Consider the following 15,797-nt stretch of genomic DNA (forward strand, 5'->3'; position numbering starts at 1 on the left):
GGCGGGGGCCGCGCCTTGACCCTGAGGCGGGCTCGGCTCCTTATCGGGGGGACGGGGAGGGGGGAGCCGGGCCTGGGCCCGTGGCCAGCTCTGCAGCTGTGGGCACATGGCGGGGGGCGAGGGCAGCGGGGCCACGGCCGCGCTGGGTGGCCGTGGGGGAGCTGCATCCAGCGGGCTGGGGGCCAGGGGATGCCCAGGGTTGGGTCTGTCCTTGGGGTTCCATCCCCAGGGCCCTGTGGGGGGTGAGGGGACAGCCGAGCCCTCGAGGTCTGTCCTGGGTGCCATGGGCACAGCTTGGGGGGGTCGTGGGGCACTGGGGTCCGTCCCCACCCTGGGAACACCTCGATGTGCCCTGGAGGGAATGGGCAGCACAGGGGTGGAGGGCTGGGCAGTGCTGAGAAGCCCTGGACAACACTGGCCAGGGCTGGGAATGCTGAGAAGCCCTGAGCATCCCCGGTTGTCAGCCCTGATCAGTGATGGGGAGCAACGGGCAGCACTTGACAGTGCTGGGCAGTCTTCACCAGTGCTGGTGAGGACTGGTCAGTGCTGAGAAACTCTGGTCAGTGCTGGGCAGAAACTCAGTGCTGGGCAGCCCTGGGCAGCCTCGGGATGCCCGTGCCCGCGGTGATGTCCGAAGCTGATGTGTCCTGGCGGAGTTCCTTGGGAACAGAAGTGCCTCCCAGCACTGCCCCCACCCACGCGGGCCCTTCGCCTTCACGATCCTTATGGCCCCCGGCGCTCGCCGTAGTGCCTCCCGGAGGCGGCTCCCGGGGGTGGACGGGGCGGGGCGGGGCAAGATGGCGGCAGGGGGCGCGGCGGACGCCCAGGCGCGCTTCGGGCACTCGGTGAAGGGGCTTCTGACCGAGAAGGTGACAAGCTGCGGCACCGACGTGATCGCCCTCACCAAGCAGGTGCTGAAGGGCTCCCGAAGCGCCGAGGTGAGCGGCGGGTGCCGGCGGACGGCCGGTTACAGGGCCCGGGCGAGCCCCGCCGGTGCAGAGCGGAGCGCCGGGAACGGCGGCGCGGGGCATGCTGGGAGCTGTAGTCCAGGCGAGGACACATCCCCGTGTCGGGCAGAGACAGGAAAACGGGACCGGGATGCGGGCACAGCTGGGCAGCGCCGCGGGGCTCTCGGTGCCTCTGGCAGCGCTGGGAGGCGGGAGGCTGCCCCTGCCTCACGTTGTCTCTCAGGGTGACCGACGGGAGCGGTGCCTCAGACGCTCCCTATGGATGTTGGGCCCAGGGCACCGCGGAGCTCCCCGAGATGTCATCTCGAGTGTCACCCTGCGAGCCGTCACAGGGGCCTCGGGAAATGCAGAGCTGCTGCCTCACAGCCTGATCTGTGCATTTGTCTTTTAGCTCCTGGGTCAAGCTGCAAGGAACATGGTGATGCAAGAAGATGCCATCCTGCACTCGGAAGATGTAAGCTGTGTTCTTCTGCTCGAGCAACAGTGATTCCAGGGACAGGAGCAGGGGAGGGTGATAAGAACAGTTTGCAGACATGCTCGAGGAGCCCTGAAGTGAAATATATGCGTTAAGCAGGCCTGGTGGCCAGAATAGTTTAGTGCTTCCTCAAACCCATGTGTGCCACTGGCCCCCCAGTGCCCTGCAGCCTGGCCAGCTGGACCTCTCTGATGGGAAGCTGGAGGGACTGGGGGCTGAAACAAAGCAGTTATATCTGTGCCTGTCATTGGGAAAGAAGAGAAGAGTGTGCCACTGCTGACAGATACTGGCAGGGGTATTTTGTAGGCAGTGCAGTGATACGATGATGGCTGTGACTCCCCAGGGTACTGGGACAGCTTGCTCTGTGATTTTGCAAGCATTCATTCTTTGTTTTGTTCTCCACAGAGTTTAAGAAAAATGGCTATAATAACCACTCATCTACAGTACCAGTAAGTAGGGGACACCATGTTCTCTCTCAGGGATTGAGTGGATCCCTCAGTCCTTTTCTGTTCTCCTTAAAGACTTTGCATGAAGCCTACTCAGACCAATCCCTCTTTTCCAGTTCTTCAAAGCTGAGCAGACCCTGGAGCTGGAATTTTCCAGCCCTCTTCAGCTCCACTGGTACAGCTCAGGCTGTTCTGGAGTGGGAGCTGAGATTTCTGCCTCCTGTTTGCCATGTACCATGTCGCCCATGAGCATGTGTGACACATCTGGGACTAAGGGGAAGAAGCCAGTGCCACTGCTGTCCCTTAGGCCTTAATCCAGAAACAGGGGATTTCTGTGTGTCTCCTGAGCCATTGTTAAAGTACCTTTTCTTTAACGTAACATCATGACTGAGATTTTGGTTTTGTAATGCTCTTTTTATCTTTCCTTTTCTCATCTAGGCAAGAAGCAATTCAGAAGAAGTGAGTACCACTCTGGGGGACATGTGGAAAGGGAAAAATGATGGAGTAGGATGGCAGAAAGCAGAGTGGAAAGGTGTTTGCAGCTGCCTTTGAAGCAGATGCTGGCCCAGCAGGATAGTGTTTCAGTATTGTGAAGAGATGGGAATTTGAGTGAAGAGGTGGTATTTATACCATCAATTTATTCACTGATGTGATAGAGCCTGTGAGGTTGCTTGTGATAGGAGATGGGGGTGGTGTGGAGCAGAGCTGTGTAGAGCAGGGTGCAAAAAGTGAGGCTTGCCTGTGGGGCATGGAAGTGGGTTGGGGAGCCTCAGGGTTTCTCTTTGCTGTAGTGTCAGCACTCGAACTGCTCTCGTCCCTTGGGCACAGGCAGCACAGCACAGTCTGGGGAGCAGATCTCACTCTAGATCTCCTCTTGGTCCCCAGCGTCGAGCGGTCGTCAAACCTTCAGGACCAGCTGAATCACTTGCTGAAGTGAAGGGGAGCCAAAGGCATGAGGATGTCTCAACTGGCACTGAGGGAAGCAAAACATCCTCTACCATCCAGCCCTGGGGTTCAGAACTATGTCTGGATCATGCTGGATGTCAGCTGGAATATGTGTAGAGTCTGTGTTTCTGGGCATGTGGTCCCCTTTCATGTGCCTCCATCCACACCTCTGCTCCGGAATGCTCACCTGTGCCCAGCTGAAACTAACTCACCTGAAACTTTGCTCCCTCCAGCAATTCCCGTGTCCGCTTACTTGCCATGTAGGGTGAGGTGCTCTGCTCACACCAGCAACCCTGGAAAGAAATGCATAGAGTTGAGCTGTGTGGTTTAAATGCAGGTACTTGCAGCTTGCCACTGGTCTGTATTTAGCCACAGAGGTGGCACAGAGTGCAGTTTATTTAGGGCATGTTAATCAGTGGGAGCTGCAAGTGCCTGGGTGGGTGAGAGGTGCTTCAGTGTTGGCTGAGGTGCCAGTCCCAGCCCAGAATTTCTGAAACCAGGAATCTGGGCACACACCTCTGCCAGTGGTCTAGCTGGATGTTGTTTGGCCAGCATCCTGCTCGGAGGTTATCTTATTTTCCACTGTGCCAGAATTTGGAATGTCAGCCCCTTGCCAGCCCATCTGCGCTGCATTCAGCCTTCAACTGCATTCTTTTTCCTGGGCTGCTGCTCCAGCTATTGATGAAGCAGCCTTGGCTGTAGTGTGTGTTTGTATCTGGTTGGGAAGGTATCCAAAGGCCCAGCTGGGAAGTAGGCAGGAGAGCATCATGAGCTGGTGTGCCCAGTTCTGCACCGCTCTGTTGAGGACTAGTGACCTGTTCACATCCTGGGGAGTTACACCAGGCCCAGGCTATAAACACTGTGTCTTGTTTTTGATATGTCACTTATCTGGAGCACTTGGAGTGCATGGGAAGCACTTGTTTCCCTGAGTGTGCTTTTCACCAGCTGATAGGAGCAGTCAGGCTGAGAGTGGGCATTGGCCTGCCACATTCCTGTTGGAGCGCTGCTGGGGTTTGGCTCCTGTGCTGCAGAGCCTTCTCCTGGGCTGGATTTCACCATTCCTGCCAGGGCCACTGCCTGTTTGGGCTTCACACAATGGCACCACAGCTCCTGCATCCCCATGAAGGTGCCACTGTTAGCCCAGGGGCCATGGTGGGTATTTTTGCCTTGGGTGGGGTCCTGATCCCCAGCTTTGCAATGGGAGTGAGGGTTTTCCCTGAGGTACTGGAGAAGCTGCAATATTCTTGCTGGGAATAAAAGCTGTCCTGAACACCACCAAATTGCAGTGGAGTCTGTGCTGGATGCCAATGGTGGCAGTTCCTGTGTGGCAGGGAGACTGTTTGGGATGGTGGGTCTCTGCCCTCCAGTGTCCCCCATCGTGCTTCAGCTCAAGGGTCTTTGCAGAGGCAGTGTGTCCTTGTTGCAGGTGGCTCATCCCCTCCAACGTCCTGTCCTCTGCAGAGGCTGGAGCAGCCCTGTGGCATTAAACTTATATCTCCCTGCATTTGGGGCGAGCAGGGACAGGGCTGCACCATGGAGGTGCAGAGCTGTTGGGGGACAGGCAGCAGAGTGGGTTTGGAGTTGTGGATGCAGGCACAAACTGAATGATGGGGTCATCCCCACCATGGGAGCGGGGCCAGCTCCCCTCACCGTGCCTGTGTGCTTGCAGTGCCATGTGGCTGGGGTCTGGGCGAGGCAGGAGCTGGTGTCGGGATGGAAGCCAGGCGCGGGGTGGCACGGGATGCCGGGGCGGAGCATGGCCCGGGCCGGGCAGAGTCCGTCCGAGGCGGTGGAGCTGGAGGCAGTATGGCAGCAAGGGGCCTCTGCTGCGGGTGCTGGGACCGCCCTGGGGGCACCCTCAGGCCAGAGGGCTCTCTGCAAAGCAGGGAGAGGGGGTTTACCCTACAGGGTTGTTTTGGAGGGTCATCCCTTCATGGCAACTGGGATGGTGTTTTTGGAGGGAGGGGGGGACTGTTATTAGGTGCCCCCAGGAGTATCCTACTAGACTGCAAGTTTTGGGGTGTCTCTTTAGGTTCTGCTGGGGGAGAGCAAAAAGTGCTCCGGTATCTGGGGGAAGAGGTGGGGTTTAGAGCCTTGAGGAGGGCCTGATGTGATGCCCATCTCTGTGGTGTCAAGCACCAGCCCTACATTCTCCTTGCAGTGGCAACTCCCTGCAGAGAGCAGATCCACCAGGAGGTGCAGGTGAGGGGTGCTACGGGAGCTGGGGGTGGGGGCCGGGGCGGCTGGACAGGGGATGTGCTGGAGTCCCTGCTGCCATCAGAGGATAAAGCTTGTTTGGGGCCCAGAGGAAAATGTCAGGTGCAGTCAGCAGCTTTGCTTCTGTTGCCCACAGGGGTGGGGGGGCTGAGCAACCTGGCGTTTCCCTGCCCTCGTTCCCCACACCCTCCTCAGCCAGGGAAGTGGTGGCTGCAGCCTACAAAGTTATTGCAAATGGGAATTAAATTCCCTCCTGCACAAACACATATGTGCATGTGAGCAAGGGGACCTGGGGAGGATGGGGGCAAGGAAATACGTGATATTAGTCTAATTTTTAGCTGGGTGGAAGTGAGAATGCCAGTGCTGGAGGACATCGGGGCATGTACAGGCTGAGCACAGGCATGGCCCCCATATTTTGGAGCATGGGGAGTTCCCAGGGCACAACTTGCCATAGTTTAGTGGTCCCTGTCCTTCCTGTCTCAGGATTACTATGGCAAAGAGCTGCAGAAGTCAGAGGACCTCAAAACCAGTGCGTGTGTCACCTCTGCCAGGCCCCTTCCCAAGGCAGTGAGAGATGCTTTGGAGCATGTCCATGAGGAGGTGGTGGCCAGGTAAACCCCAGGATCTCTCCCTACTGCTGTGTCCCCATGGGCTGCAGCCCCCTGGACAGCCATGTCATGGGGGCATCTCCACCAGGCACAGCTCAGCTTCTGCCCAGGTACTACGGCTGTGGGCTGGTGATCCCCGAGTGCCTGTTGTCATGCCGGATCCTGGACCTGGGCTGTGGCAGCGGCAGAGACTGCTACCTGCTGAGCCAGCTGGTCGGGGAGCAGGGCCATGTCACCGGCATAGACATGACCGAGGACCAGGTACAGTGCAGAGCTGGGTCTTCCCCTCATCCTCCCAGTAGCCCCCCACCATTGTTCCCTTTCTCCTACCAGGTTGAGGTGGCAAAGAAGCACATTGCCTACCACATGAATAAGTTCGGCTACCGAAAGCCGAATGTGGAGTTCCTCCATGGCTACATGGAGAAGCTGGGTGATGCTGGGCTGGCTGATGAGAGCTACGATATTGTTATGTAGGTACCATGCAGGGCACTGTCACCCCCAGTCCTGCTGCTCCCCGGGGCTGTGGGTGGGGGTCTGGGTCCACATCCCACTGGGTCACCTGCTTCAGAAGCACATGTTAGCAGTAGGGAAATCCCAAGGCAGATCCTGGGCTAGAGTCTGGGAATATACAAACTGCCCTTTTCATCGTCAAGTCGGTGTTTCCAAACCGTGCGTGAAGCGACAGGACGTGCAGGAGCTGGTGGATGTGCAGCAGCCGGTGGGGAAGAGAGTGCAAATAAGCCTTGATCTCTTCCTTTCCAGCTCGAACTGCGTGATCAACCTCACCCCTGACAAGAAGGCTGTGCTGCAGGAGGCCTTCCGTGTGCTGAAGGTGATGCTGGGCCTGTGTCCAGGGCACCAGAGCAGGCTTGGGGTGGCCCTGCTGTTAGGGTGCCACTGGGAAGCAGCAAAGGGGATGCAGCAAGGTGGAGACGTGGGATGGGGCCATGGGAGGGCACCTCTGCAGAGGGTGCCAAGCAGAGTAGCATTAGGGTGTTCCCAATTTCCCCTGCCTCTTTTGTCCCTTTACTTCTTGGGGGTCTCCCTTCACTCCTCACTGCCTTCCAGCCCGGGGGAGAGATGTATTTCAGCGATGTCTACGCCAGCCAGCGCCTGAGCGAGACCATCCGGAAGCACAGGGTGCTGTGGGGTGCGTAGGGCTCTGGGATGGGGGACATGGGATGGGGGGCTGGACCTTTGCCTCCATCACCTGTGTCTGTGGTCTCATGCTAGGGGAGTGCCTGGCAGGAGCCCTGTACTGGAGAGATCTGTACAGCATCACTGAGGAGGTAGGGTTCAGCCCCCCGTGCCTGGTCACTGCCAGCCCCATCACCATCGGAGACAAGGAGCTGGAGGGCATCATCGGTGAGGGTCCAACCAGGGAGTGTCAGCTCCAGGTGGCTGTGGGGAATTGTGCTGGGATCCCAGGCCCTGCTGGATCCCAGCCTGGGTGTTCAGTGCCCAGCCCACCAACCTCTCCCTTGCAGGAGACTGCCGCTTTGTTTCTGCAACTTTCCGCCTGTTCAAGGTGCCGGGTGGCAGCCGGGCCGGGCCAGGACAGGTCATCTACAACGGTGGCATCATGGGACACGAGCGAGAGCTGGTGTTTGATGCCAACTTCACTTTCAAGGTGCAGGGAGTCCTGCAAGCAGTCTTGGTCTGTAGGGATGGGTTAACGCTGATGAAGCAGTGCCACTCGGGAGTGTCCTCTGTGATTTGGGGGACAAGCTTTGGTCAAAGGGGTGATGAGTGGGAGCAGAGGGGCTGTATAAATCCAGGGGAGTGCAAATGGGCAGGAAAGGGTTACAGATCCATGCATTGTATTGCAGTAAAGGTAGAAGCAGGACATCCATGGTGGATTCCTAAGAGGGTCTGAAGCCCACTGTTTGGTTGTTGTGGGTGTTTCTCTAGAGTTCTGGGCCAAGATCTGCCCCCACTTTCTCTCCCCCCATTGTCTGGCTGGGTGGCTGGGGCCCCTTGGGACACATATCCAGGACCCCAGCCCTGTGACTGTTCCTCTGCTCCCAGGAAGGAGAGGTGGTGGATGTGGATGCCGAGATGGCTGCAATCTTGCAGAGCTCCAGGTTTGCAGAGCAGTTCCTGATCCGAGCTGGGGCCAGTGCCACAGCAGCTCAGGGCAACTGTTGCAAGGGGGCGAAGGTTGGTAGCAGGGTTCTGCGACTGGGTTCAGGGATGGGCACATGGGTGTCCTGTGCCATCAGAGTTGCCCTGGGGTATCAGAGTGCCTATGGCATGATACCAAGACACCCAAGAGTGCTTCTGGGCCAGGCAGAAGCCTATGGGGCACCAAGGTTGGTGCCTGGTGCTAAGTGTGGACAAACTGTACCCCAGCCCAAGTCAGAGCCCTCCAAAGAACCCCTTGCCCCCCCCAACATGTCCGTGGGGACTGGTGAGGCTAACAGCTGGACTTCTCTGAGGTCTCCCAAGGGCAGACATCCTTCCCCTGAGGGGAGTGGTTGTGTACAGCCTGCCAGAGGAGGTGATAGCCCATCCCTGCAGCTCCTTCCTGCCCATTGCTCTCCCAGCTGCTGATGGGAGAGCAGATTGGCCCTATCTGCCAACCCTGACCTTGCAGCACAAAGCACTCTATCTGCTGGAAACCTCTTTCTTCTCCTTGGTGGTCCCTCCAGCCTGTAGATGGGCCAGGAGAGGCAAGGGAGATAATGCCCTGCAGCTGCGTATCCCTGAAACGCAGCCTTGTACTTGGTGAGGGGAGATGTTCTTGGGTCTCTGTCCAAGCAGGAGGCATTTCTGAGATAAAAGCAGAGCCAAAGTCCCAGAGAAACTCTTGGCTTCCTCCTCATAGCAGAGAAAAGCAGCTAGAGTGACCCAGGAGCTTAGGGAGTCTGCTTGGGTTGCTCTGCACTGGCAGGGTTTGAGAAAGGGGGAAATGTCACTCTCAGGTTACCTCTTGCTTCCCTCTGGCCTGATCCTTCCCTGGGTTTTTCTCTGCTCTCCAGGAGAAGATCTGCAATCCCTTCCAGCTGCTGGAGCAGCTGGCAGCCCCAGGTCCTGCCTGCTGTCCTCGTGGCACCTGTGGTCCCCCAGGGTGCTGCTGAGTGCCCTCACACCAGCAGATGCCAGCAAGGCAGGAGGACATGGCCCCAGTGGCGTGTCTTTCACCAGAGAGCAAATAAATGTCTGAGCTCAGAGGCTGTGTGCTCATGGCTGGGACCACAGGGCCTGTGGGGTACTATGCTTCCATGTCAGGTATCAGAGGCAGGTTGTGCCTGGGTGCAGTGAGGACAGACAGCTGTCCTGTGGGTCCCCTCGCTGTGGGGCTGGCAGTGGCCGCATGGCTTGGGGACACGGGCCGGGACAGTCTCTGTGGGAAAGGGATTGTGGGTCCCTGAACATGAGATGGCAGATCTGGCGTGTGCTTGGCAGCAACTGTGTGCTGGTGCTGAGCCTGTGGGGACCTGATCCTGCAGCATTCCCCTCCTCTGTGTCAGCCTGGCTCCAATTTTTGGTCCTGGGGAGCTCACAGCTCAGATCTAAATGCTTCTGAGAAGTGAAAGGCACAGCAATAAGCAGCCCAGTTGCTCTTTTCCTTCTTTTGATCTTGCTGTGCTAACCCTCCATATGCAAGCATCTGCCATGCAGAGTCCGTGCCAGCTGCCCGTGGGGTGAGCATCTCCCCAGGGTGGTGGGCAAGAAGGATTGGTCAGCTCCTGGGGCCTCAGCCAGCCCTGCTTTTCTATCAAGAACTCAACGTGGCACACAGGCTGAGGAAGGATGTCCCCTTTATTTGCATTCAGGGCGGGGATGCCCCAGGCGCAGCTCCCCGTGCTTTGCAGCTCGTTCCAGGAGATGGGAATTGCTCTCTCCTTCCCTGTGCAGCGTCGCTGAGATTTCTGTTTTCTCCTGGACTCCATCTAGTGGGAAAGCCTCGAGTCCCCTGCAGGCACCGCACTTGCGGAGTTTTGCAGGGAAATACGGCGCTTCTGGAAAAGCAGAATCGCGTCTGGCCCCATCCCGTAGCGGGCAAAGAGCGAGGGCTTCGAGGCTGCGGTGGGAGGTGATGGGCTGCACTCCTGCTGCCCAGCAGGAATCCTGCATGCTCTGGCTTGCAGACGCTGTTTGGGAAAGGCTGGGGGCTGTTGAAAAGCCCTTAGGTGAGCAGCTGTGCTTGGAAATGAGGGACCATTTCCAGCCACCCTCACACTGATTTTCCAGGAGGGTCCAAGTTTCTCCTCTATGCTATTTAAATATCACCTTGCTGTGGTGTGGGGGAAGACAGAAAGCAAACAGTAAAATTTGGGTTAAAAAACAAACATGGCCCAGTGCCAAGGACGCATTGCAGTAGCAGTAGCAGTGGCTGAGGAGGGTCCAAGTGTTCAGGAGGCATTTCCAGAACACCTGGAATGAAAAGCACGAATGAACAGGTAATACCCGACTGTCACACAGTGATGGGAAGTCCAGAAACAGGTGTATCAGCCCAGAATGCTTGACCAGGCCAGGGCAGCAATTAAGTAATACTTTAGAGATTAAATATATAAGTAATGCCCTTAAATATGGTTTCCTGGAAAGTCACCTTGCCAGCCTGTCCCTTTGGCTTTGGACTAGACTATGAGCCTGACCTATTGGGTCTACAAAAACTCATAAGTTGTTGGGTTTAGAGCTATGCCATGCTTTGAAAAAAAGAATCTTTGGTGTTATCTGTATCATCAGGACATGTATTATGTGGTTTCAGGTAGGGGTCCCTTGCAGAGCAGCTCTGGGGGTGGCTGAGACCAGTAGGCATGAAGAGCTCTGAAACTGTGTGGAATGACCTCAGTGATGGGACCTGCTGAAAATACCACCAAGAGGCTGCTTAATGCTCTCCTGCATAGCTCTCTTCCTCTATTACTTACAAAGACTTCCTCAAAATCCCCCAAACAGCTCACCCCTGGAGATTTGCAGCAATTAGCTTCTGCTATCAAAGAGAGCCTTCCCAGTGAGAATGGAAGAGCAGATGGGGCGGGGGGTCCTGCCTGCAAACTCCTTCATTAAAAAGACATAAATCCCTGCTGCATCCTTTCAACTTGCCTGGGAAGAGATGCACCCCCAGTGAAGTCTCCCCTCTTGTGCGCATAGGGAAAAAGGCCACAGCTTAAATGCCACTCCATTTGCACAGCACTGTTTTTTTTCCAAATTCTCAGCATGTCTGGGAGGAAGCAGCTAAGAGGACTTGACTTTGATCTGGAGCATTAGAGTAGGGATCTTCACCATACTGTGGATGTGGGGGTGTCCTGTGTGCCTGGCTTTGCTTGTACCTGTGCAGCCTTGGGGATTTTAGCCCTCAATCCATGGAAAGAGGAGGTCCTGCAGCCTCATCCCACGTGAGGAACCCCAAAACAATCTGTCCAACGACCTGGTCTGGGCGTTTTGATGATTGTAGAGGTGCCCCAAATCCTGTTCTTCCACTGTGAGATCTGCAGCATTGTTGTCCTCCCACAGCAGGCACGGAAAGTGTTGTGAGCGCAGCGGCCCAAAGTTGGGGGGAAACAGAAGGGATTCCTGAGTTCCTGTTTACTGTGTTTAGCAGGAGGTCACTCTGGCTCAGGGACACCTGCCACCTCCCTGGGGGGAGCAGACCTGCAGAACTCCCTCAGGATGAGCTGAATGAGATTTGGGACCAGGAAGGATTTGTGGCTACAGCCCCCAGAGCCCTGTGCTCTGCTGCCGTATTGGGTCGTCCTGCACAATTCTTTACTCTTCTATTTTCCAAGAGCTTAAACAAAGCAGGGGCTGTTTTATCTCCTCTAAAGGGTCTCAGCCACCACAAGCCGTACCGGCAGCTCCCAGTGTTCGTCTCTGGCTGTGTCTCAAGGATGCTGAACTGTGTCCTGCATTCTGTATCCCTCATAAGTGACGGACGTGGAGCACTGATGGCCAGGCATCGGGTGTCTGTTCTCCCACCTGGGATCGCTGCACAGCAGCCGAGGCCTTGGGAACAGCCGGGGTCTCGGGGTGGTGGGACATGAGCACACACTAATTCACAGGTATTTTCCTGAATCGGATGTGCCAGCGCTCTGTGAATCCATGCACTGAGGATGAGTGGAGCGGGGCAACTGGAGGGGCTTCGAACATGCCCGGTGGGAGCTCCAAACCCCGGCCCCGCTCACGCCGAACTTCGGCACGGGGGGGCTGAGCAGAGGTGAGGTGAGGGAGGAGCGCGGCTTAAATTTAATACTCAGTGGTTAATTTCGCTCTCAGGCGCGACACAACAGAGGAGATGCCGGGGCGGGGTGCCCGGCGGTGTAGAGCGAGACGGCTCGATCTCTGACCGTCGCACGGTACCGCATGGAACTGGAAACGGGCACAGCGAGGAGCCGCCCCCCGGCGCCAGCAGATCCCGGGACGAGCCCCGTCGGGCCAGTCTGCGGGGCGCGGCGGGGCCGCCAGGGGGCGCTCCGCGACCGCCGACCGGCGCGGCGGAGGGACGGGGGGCGGCGCTCCGGGGCCGCCGAGAGGAACGAGCGGCGAGGCGGGTCCGTGGGCAGCAGCGGCCGCCGCAGGCCGGGCGGGGGCGGTGGGGGGAGCGGTGGGAGCCGGGAGAGAGGTGGTAGCGGGTCCTTGGGGCCCGTTCTGCCGCCCCGTCGCCCCGTGCGGGCGCTCCCGCCGAGCGCCCCGCGCGCCGGCCGCACCGCGCCCCCATTGGTCGCGCCCCCTCCAAGGCCCCGCCCCCTCCAACCCCGGACCCCGCCGCCATTGGCTGCTGCCGCGCGCCCGGCCCCGCCCCCGCGCGCGCGGCGTACACACGGGAGTCACGCGCCCCCGGGGCTGGGGAGGGGGCGGTGCGCGGCGGGGGCGGGGCCGGGCGGTGATTGGCGGGGCGACGGGCGCTGATTGGCGGCTGCGCGGCAGAGGCCCCGCCCCCACGCGGGGGCGGGGCGGGGTGGGGCGGGGCGGGCGCGGGTAGAGGCGGCGCTGGTCGGCCCGGCCCGGCAGTCGCCGCCCGTCGGGTCCCGCGGGCAGCAGAGCCCGCGCCTCGCCCGCCGCCGCCGCGCCCGCCACCGCCGCCGCCGGGAGAGCCGGGGCACGCCGCAGGCGCCGCACGGCGATGCGGGGCCGCGGCGGCGCCGAGCCCTGACTAAAGATGGCCGCGCTGCCCGGTGGGAACATGGCGGGGGGCGGCCGGGGGGCGCGGGTGCTGCTGCTGCTGCTGCTGCTCGGCGGCTGCCTGGGCCGGCGGCCCCCGGCCGCCGCCGCTGCCGCCGCCGCGCCGCCCGCCGCCGTCGTGCCCCCGCCGGCGGCGGAGGAGACGGTGATCATCGGCCTGCGGCTGGAGGACACGGACGACGTCTCCTTCATGGAGGGGGGCGCGCTGCGGGTGAGCGAGCGGACGCGGGTGAAGCTGCGGGTCTACGGGCAGAACATCAACAACGAGACGTGGTCGCGCATCGCCTTCACGGAGCAAGAGCGGCAGCCGGGCGGGCAGGCGGCGGCGGGGCCGGCGGGGCGCGGCGCCGGCGGGGCCGGCGGCGTGGCGGCGAGCGGCGGCGGGGCCCCGCAGCGCTGCGGCATCCGCACCTCGGACATCATCATCCTGCCGCACATCGTGCTCAACCGCCGCACCTCGGGCATCATCGAGATCGAGATCAAGCCCCTGCGCAAGACGGAGAAGAGCAAGTCCTACTACCTGTGCACCTCCGTCTCGGCCCCCCCCGCCGCCGCCGCCGCCGCCCTGGGGCCCGGCGCTCCCGGGGGGCTGGCAGGGGCCGAGGGGCCGGCGGGACCCCCGCCCTGGGGTGAGACCACCTGGATCTACCACGACGGCGAGGACACCAAGATGATCGTGGGTGAGGAGAAGAAGTTCTTGCTGCCCTTCTGGCTGCAAGTCATTTTCATCTCTCTCCTCCTGTGCCTCTCGGGCATGTTCAGTGGCCTCAACCTGGGCCTGATGGCCCTGGACCCCATGGAGTTGCGCATCGTGCAGAATTGTGGCACGGACAAAGAAAAGAACTATGCCAAGCGCATCGAGCCTGTGCGGCGTCAGGGCAACTACCTGCTGTGCTCCCTCCTGCTCGGCAATGTCCTGGTCAATACCACACTTACCATCCTGCTGGATGACATTGCCGGCTCTGGGCTGGTGGCCGTGGTGGTCTCCACCATCGGTATCGTCATCTTCGGCGAGATCGTGCCGCAGGCAATTTGCTCTCGGCACGGCCTGGCCGTGGGCGCCAACACCATCTTCCTCACCAAGTTTTTCATGATGATGACCTTCCCGGCCTCCTACCCCGTCAGCAAGTTGCTGGACTGTGTCCTGGGCCAGGAGATCGGCACGGTCTATAACCGTGAGAAGTTGTTGGAGATGCTGCGGGTCACCGACCCTTATAACGATCTAGTCAAGGAGGAGCTCAACATTATCCAAGGAGCCCTGGAACTGCGCACTAAGACTGTGGAGGATGTGATGACTCCCCTCCGAGACTGTTTTATGATTGCTGCCGAGGCTGTGCTCGACTTCAACACTATGTCTGAGATCATGGAGAGCGGTTACACCCGCATCCCCGTTTTTGAGGGTGACCGCTCCAACATCGTGGACTTGCTCTTTGTTAAGGACCTGGCTTTTGTGGACCCCGATGACTGCACGCCACTAAAGACCATCACCCGCTTCTACAACCATCCTCTGCACTTTGTGTTCAACGACACCAAGCTCGATGCTATGCTGGAGGAGTTCAAAAAAGGTGGGCTTGTGCCTGTGGCGGGGGCGTGGTGGGGAGGTGCTGTTTGATGGCTGTCAGCATCTACCTTCTTGCAGCAAGGGAGCTCTGCAGAGGGGACTCTGGGGTTCCCGCTTGTGGAGGGGTGTGGGAAGATGCATTCAGGACATGGAGTGGCCGGTATTTTGGCATCTGCCAGATCTGCTTGTCCTCTGGGCCAGAAAGCTGATACACGGCTGGTATGTGCCCCCGGCCTCTTTTCCCCCACTGCACTGGGATGTGTGTGTGGGCATGGTGCCAAGCAAGGTTGTTTTCTTTCTTGTTTTTTCCACTCATCTGTCCATTATAGTGAGAACCGCTGCCGGGAATCCGCGCCCGTTACTTGGCTGTGTCTTCTCCGTGCTTTTTCAGCTGGCCTGACGGGGAGGAGCGGGTGGGCTGCTCGGGTGTCTTCCAGGCTTAGTTAGTGCGTGCACACGTGCTGAGATAAACAAGACGTTTTAGCGCCATTCATAGGCTCAGCCGGCCGACCTTGGCTCTCTGCTTGTGTTCCAGTTATTTTGATTGACGTTTGATATTCCAACTCATAAGTTGTTTCAGGGTCTTAAAATACATTCGAAAGCACCTGTTGGTGCTGCACTTCAGAGATACAGTGCTTTTTTCCCCATGTTTCCCTCTGCTTCAGGACCAGAGGCTCAGCAGAGACGTGACCCTTTCTGCCTCTTTGGTGTAGCTTGTGTATTGATTACATCAGAATAGGACTGAGGCTTTCTGTCCTTACCTTATCTGAATTGTGGGAGGCGTTCATTTGACAAATGCATCTTAATTCTTGTAGAAACTCTTGCTTATGAGAAAGGAAAAGAGGTTTTTTGTTTCCCTTTTTAAATCTGTTCCTCTCTGCAAGCCAAAAATAATGGTGTATGGCTTGTGCAGGAAAGAGCTTTCAAAGTATTGGTTAAGTGAAATTTCAAGTTTGGATGTGTGGACTCCTGTGCTGGAAAACTGAAGGATATTTGGAGTGCGACTGGACTGTTCATACCTGGGGAGATCTGATCAAAGTACCAGGAGCAGCTCAGTCCCTGGGGGATGATTTGCCTGAGAGGGGAGATCTAATGAGGAATATTTGATTTCAGCTTTTATCAGCTGCAAAAGTTACCTTGGTGAATGGTCTTTCTAGATAATAAGTTCAAATTACCACTTAAATTTCGGGTGCTGTTTTTGTCCACACACTAAACTTTGAGGGCAAGGCATTTGATCTCCCTTTTCCTGCTTAATTCGTTTAGGGGGGTTACCTCATCTTTATTTCATCCTCATGGATAGAAAGTGAACATACTCTTGCTTTTTATTGACCGGTGCAGCAGTGGTTATCTTTGTCTTTTGGCTTCTGTGTAGTGATGAGGAAATCTTACTTGGTTTTGGAGCTGAGGGAGAGCCTCCCTCAGCTGTGGTTTCTGCACTGCAGGATCTGCAGC

The 15,797-nt window shown here is 58.2% G+C and overlaps 3 protein-coding genes across 11 annotated transcripts in view; all 3 read left to right on the forward strand.

Annotated features, from left to right (window-relative positions):
• The first annotated feature begins 775 nt into the window (after window positions 1–775).
• BORCS7 (BLOC-1 related complex subunit 7) lies at window positions 776–4,114 on the forward strand. Its single transcript, XM_064663201.1, has 5 exons — window positions 776–938; window positions 1,360–1,422; window positions 1,849–1,892; window positions 2,328–2,348; window positions 2,775–4,114. The coding sequence occupies exons 1-5, from the start codon at window positions 798–800 to the stop codon at window positions 2,824–2,826; spliced, it is 321 nt and encodes a 106-aa protein (XP_064519271.1). The 5' UTR covers window positions 776–797; the 3' UTR covers window positions 2,827–4,114.
• Window positions 4,115–4,247: 133 nt separating this feature from the next.
• On the forward strand, window positions 4,248–8,830 carry AS3MT (arsenite methyltransferase). Of its 5 annotated transcripts, XM_064663200.1 has the most exons (12): window positions 4,248–4,638; window position 4,743; window positions 4,971–5,036; window positions 5,535–5,662; window positions 5,770–5,920; window positions 5,993–6,129; window positions 6,422–6,491; window positions 6,728–6,809; window positions 6,893–7,024; window positions 7,147–7,289; window positions 7,688–7,819; window positions 8,641–8,830. In XM_064663200.1, the coding sequence occupies exons 1-12, from the start codon at window positions 4,439–4,441 to the stop codon at window positions 8,737–8,739; spliced, it is 1,341 nt and encodes a 446-aa protein (XP_064519270.1). In that variant the 5' UTR covers window positions 4,248–4,438; the 3' UTR covers window positions 8,740–8,830. The 5 variants fall into 5 exon arrangements, with proteins under 5 accessions (XP_064519270.1, XP_064519266.1, XP_064519269.1 ...); XM_064663196.1 differs by lacking the exon at window position 4,743 and having other exon boundaries at window positions 4,248–4,666; window positions 4,996–5,036; window positions 5,603–5,662; XM_064663198.1 differs by lacking the exon at window position 4,743 and having other exon boundaries at window positions 4,434–4,638; window positions 4,996–5,036.
• A 3,767-nt stretch (window positions 8,831–12,597) lies between these two features.
• CNNM2 (cyclin and CBS domain divalent metal cation transport mediator 2) overlaps window positions 12,598–15,797 on the forward strand; it is a 119,686-nt gene continuing 116,486 nt past the window's right edge. For 2 of the 5 annotated variants that reach the window (XR_010432333.1, XM_064663204.1), the window contains exon 1: window positions 12,608–14,349. Coding sequence is in view for 4 of the 5 variants with exons in the window: in XM_064663204.1 (XP_064519274.1) it covers window positions 12,762–14,349 (1,588 nt within the window). In the remaining variant the exon portion in view is untranslated. Of the gene's footprint in view, window positions 14,350–15,797 lie in introns of all 5 variants that reach the window. The other 3 variants (XM_064663202.1, XM_064663203.1, XM_064663205.1) reach the window with 2 other exon arrangements.

This window comes from Pseudopipra pipra, chromosome 8 (genome assembly GCF_036250125.1).
Source record: "Pseudopipra pipra isolate bDixPip1 chromosome 8, bDixPip1.hap1, whole genome shotgun sequence".
In the NCBI taxonomy this organism is placed as follows: domain Eukaryota; kingdom Metazoa; phylum Chordata; class Aves; order Passeriformes; family Pipridae; genus Pseudopipra; species Pseudopipra pipra.

What these genes read in the sequence shown, in the direction of transcription:
- BORCS7 (XM_064663201.1), top strand. Translation starts at nt 798, where the DNA reads ATGGCGGCAGGGGGCGCGGCGGACGCCCAGGCGCGCTTCGGGCACTCG. An exon ending in AGGGCTCCCGAAGCGCCGAG is followed by an intron (nt 939 to 1,359) that starts GTGAGCGGCGGG and finishes TTTGTCTTTTAG; the next exon opens with CTCCTGGGTCAAGCTGCAAG. An exon ending in CAAGAAGCAATTCAGAAGAA is followed by an intron (nt 2,349 to 2,774) that starts GTGAGTACCACT and finishes CTTGGTCCCCAG; the next exon opens with CGTCGAGCGGTCGTCAAACC.
- AS3MT (XM_064663200.1), top strand. Translation starts at nt 4,439, where the DNA reads ATGATGGGGTCATCCCCACCATGGGAGCGGGGCCAGCTCCCCTCACCG. An exon ending in AGATCCACCAGGAGGTGCAG is followed by an intron (nt 5,037 to 5,534) that starts GTGAGGGGTGCT and finishes TTCCTGTCTCAG; the next exon opens with GATTACTATGGCAAAGAGCT. An exon ending in GAGAGCTACGATATTGTTAT is followed by an intron (nt 6,130 to 6,421) that starts GTAGGTACCATG and finishes CTTCCTTTCCAG; the next exon opens with CTCGAACTGCGTGATCAACC.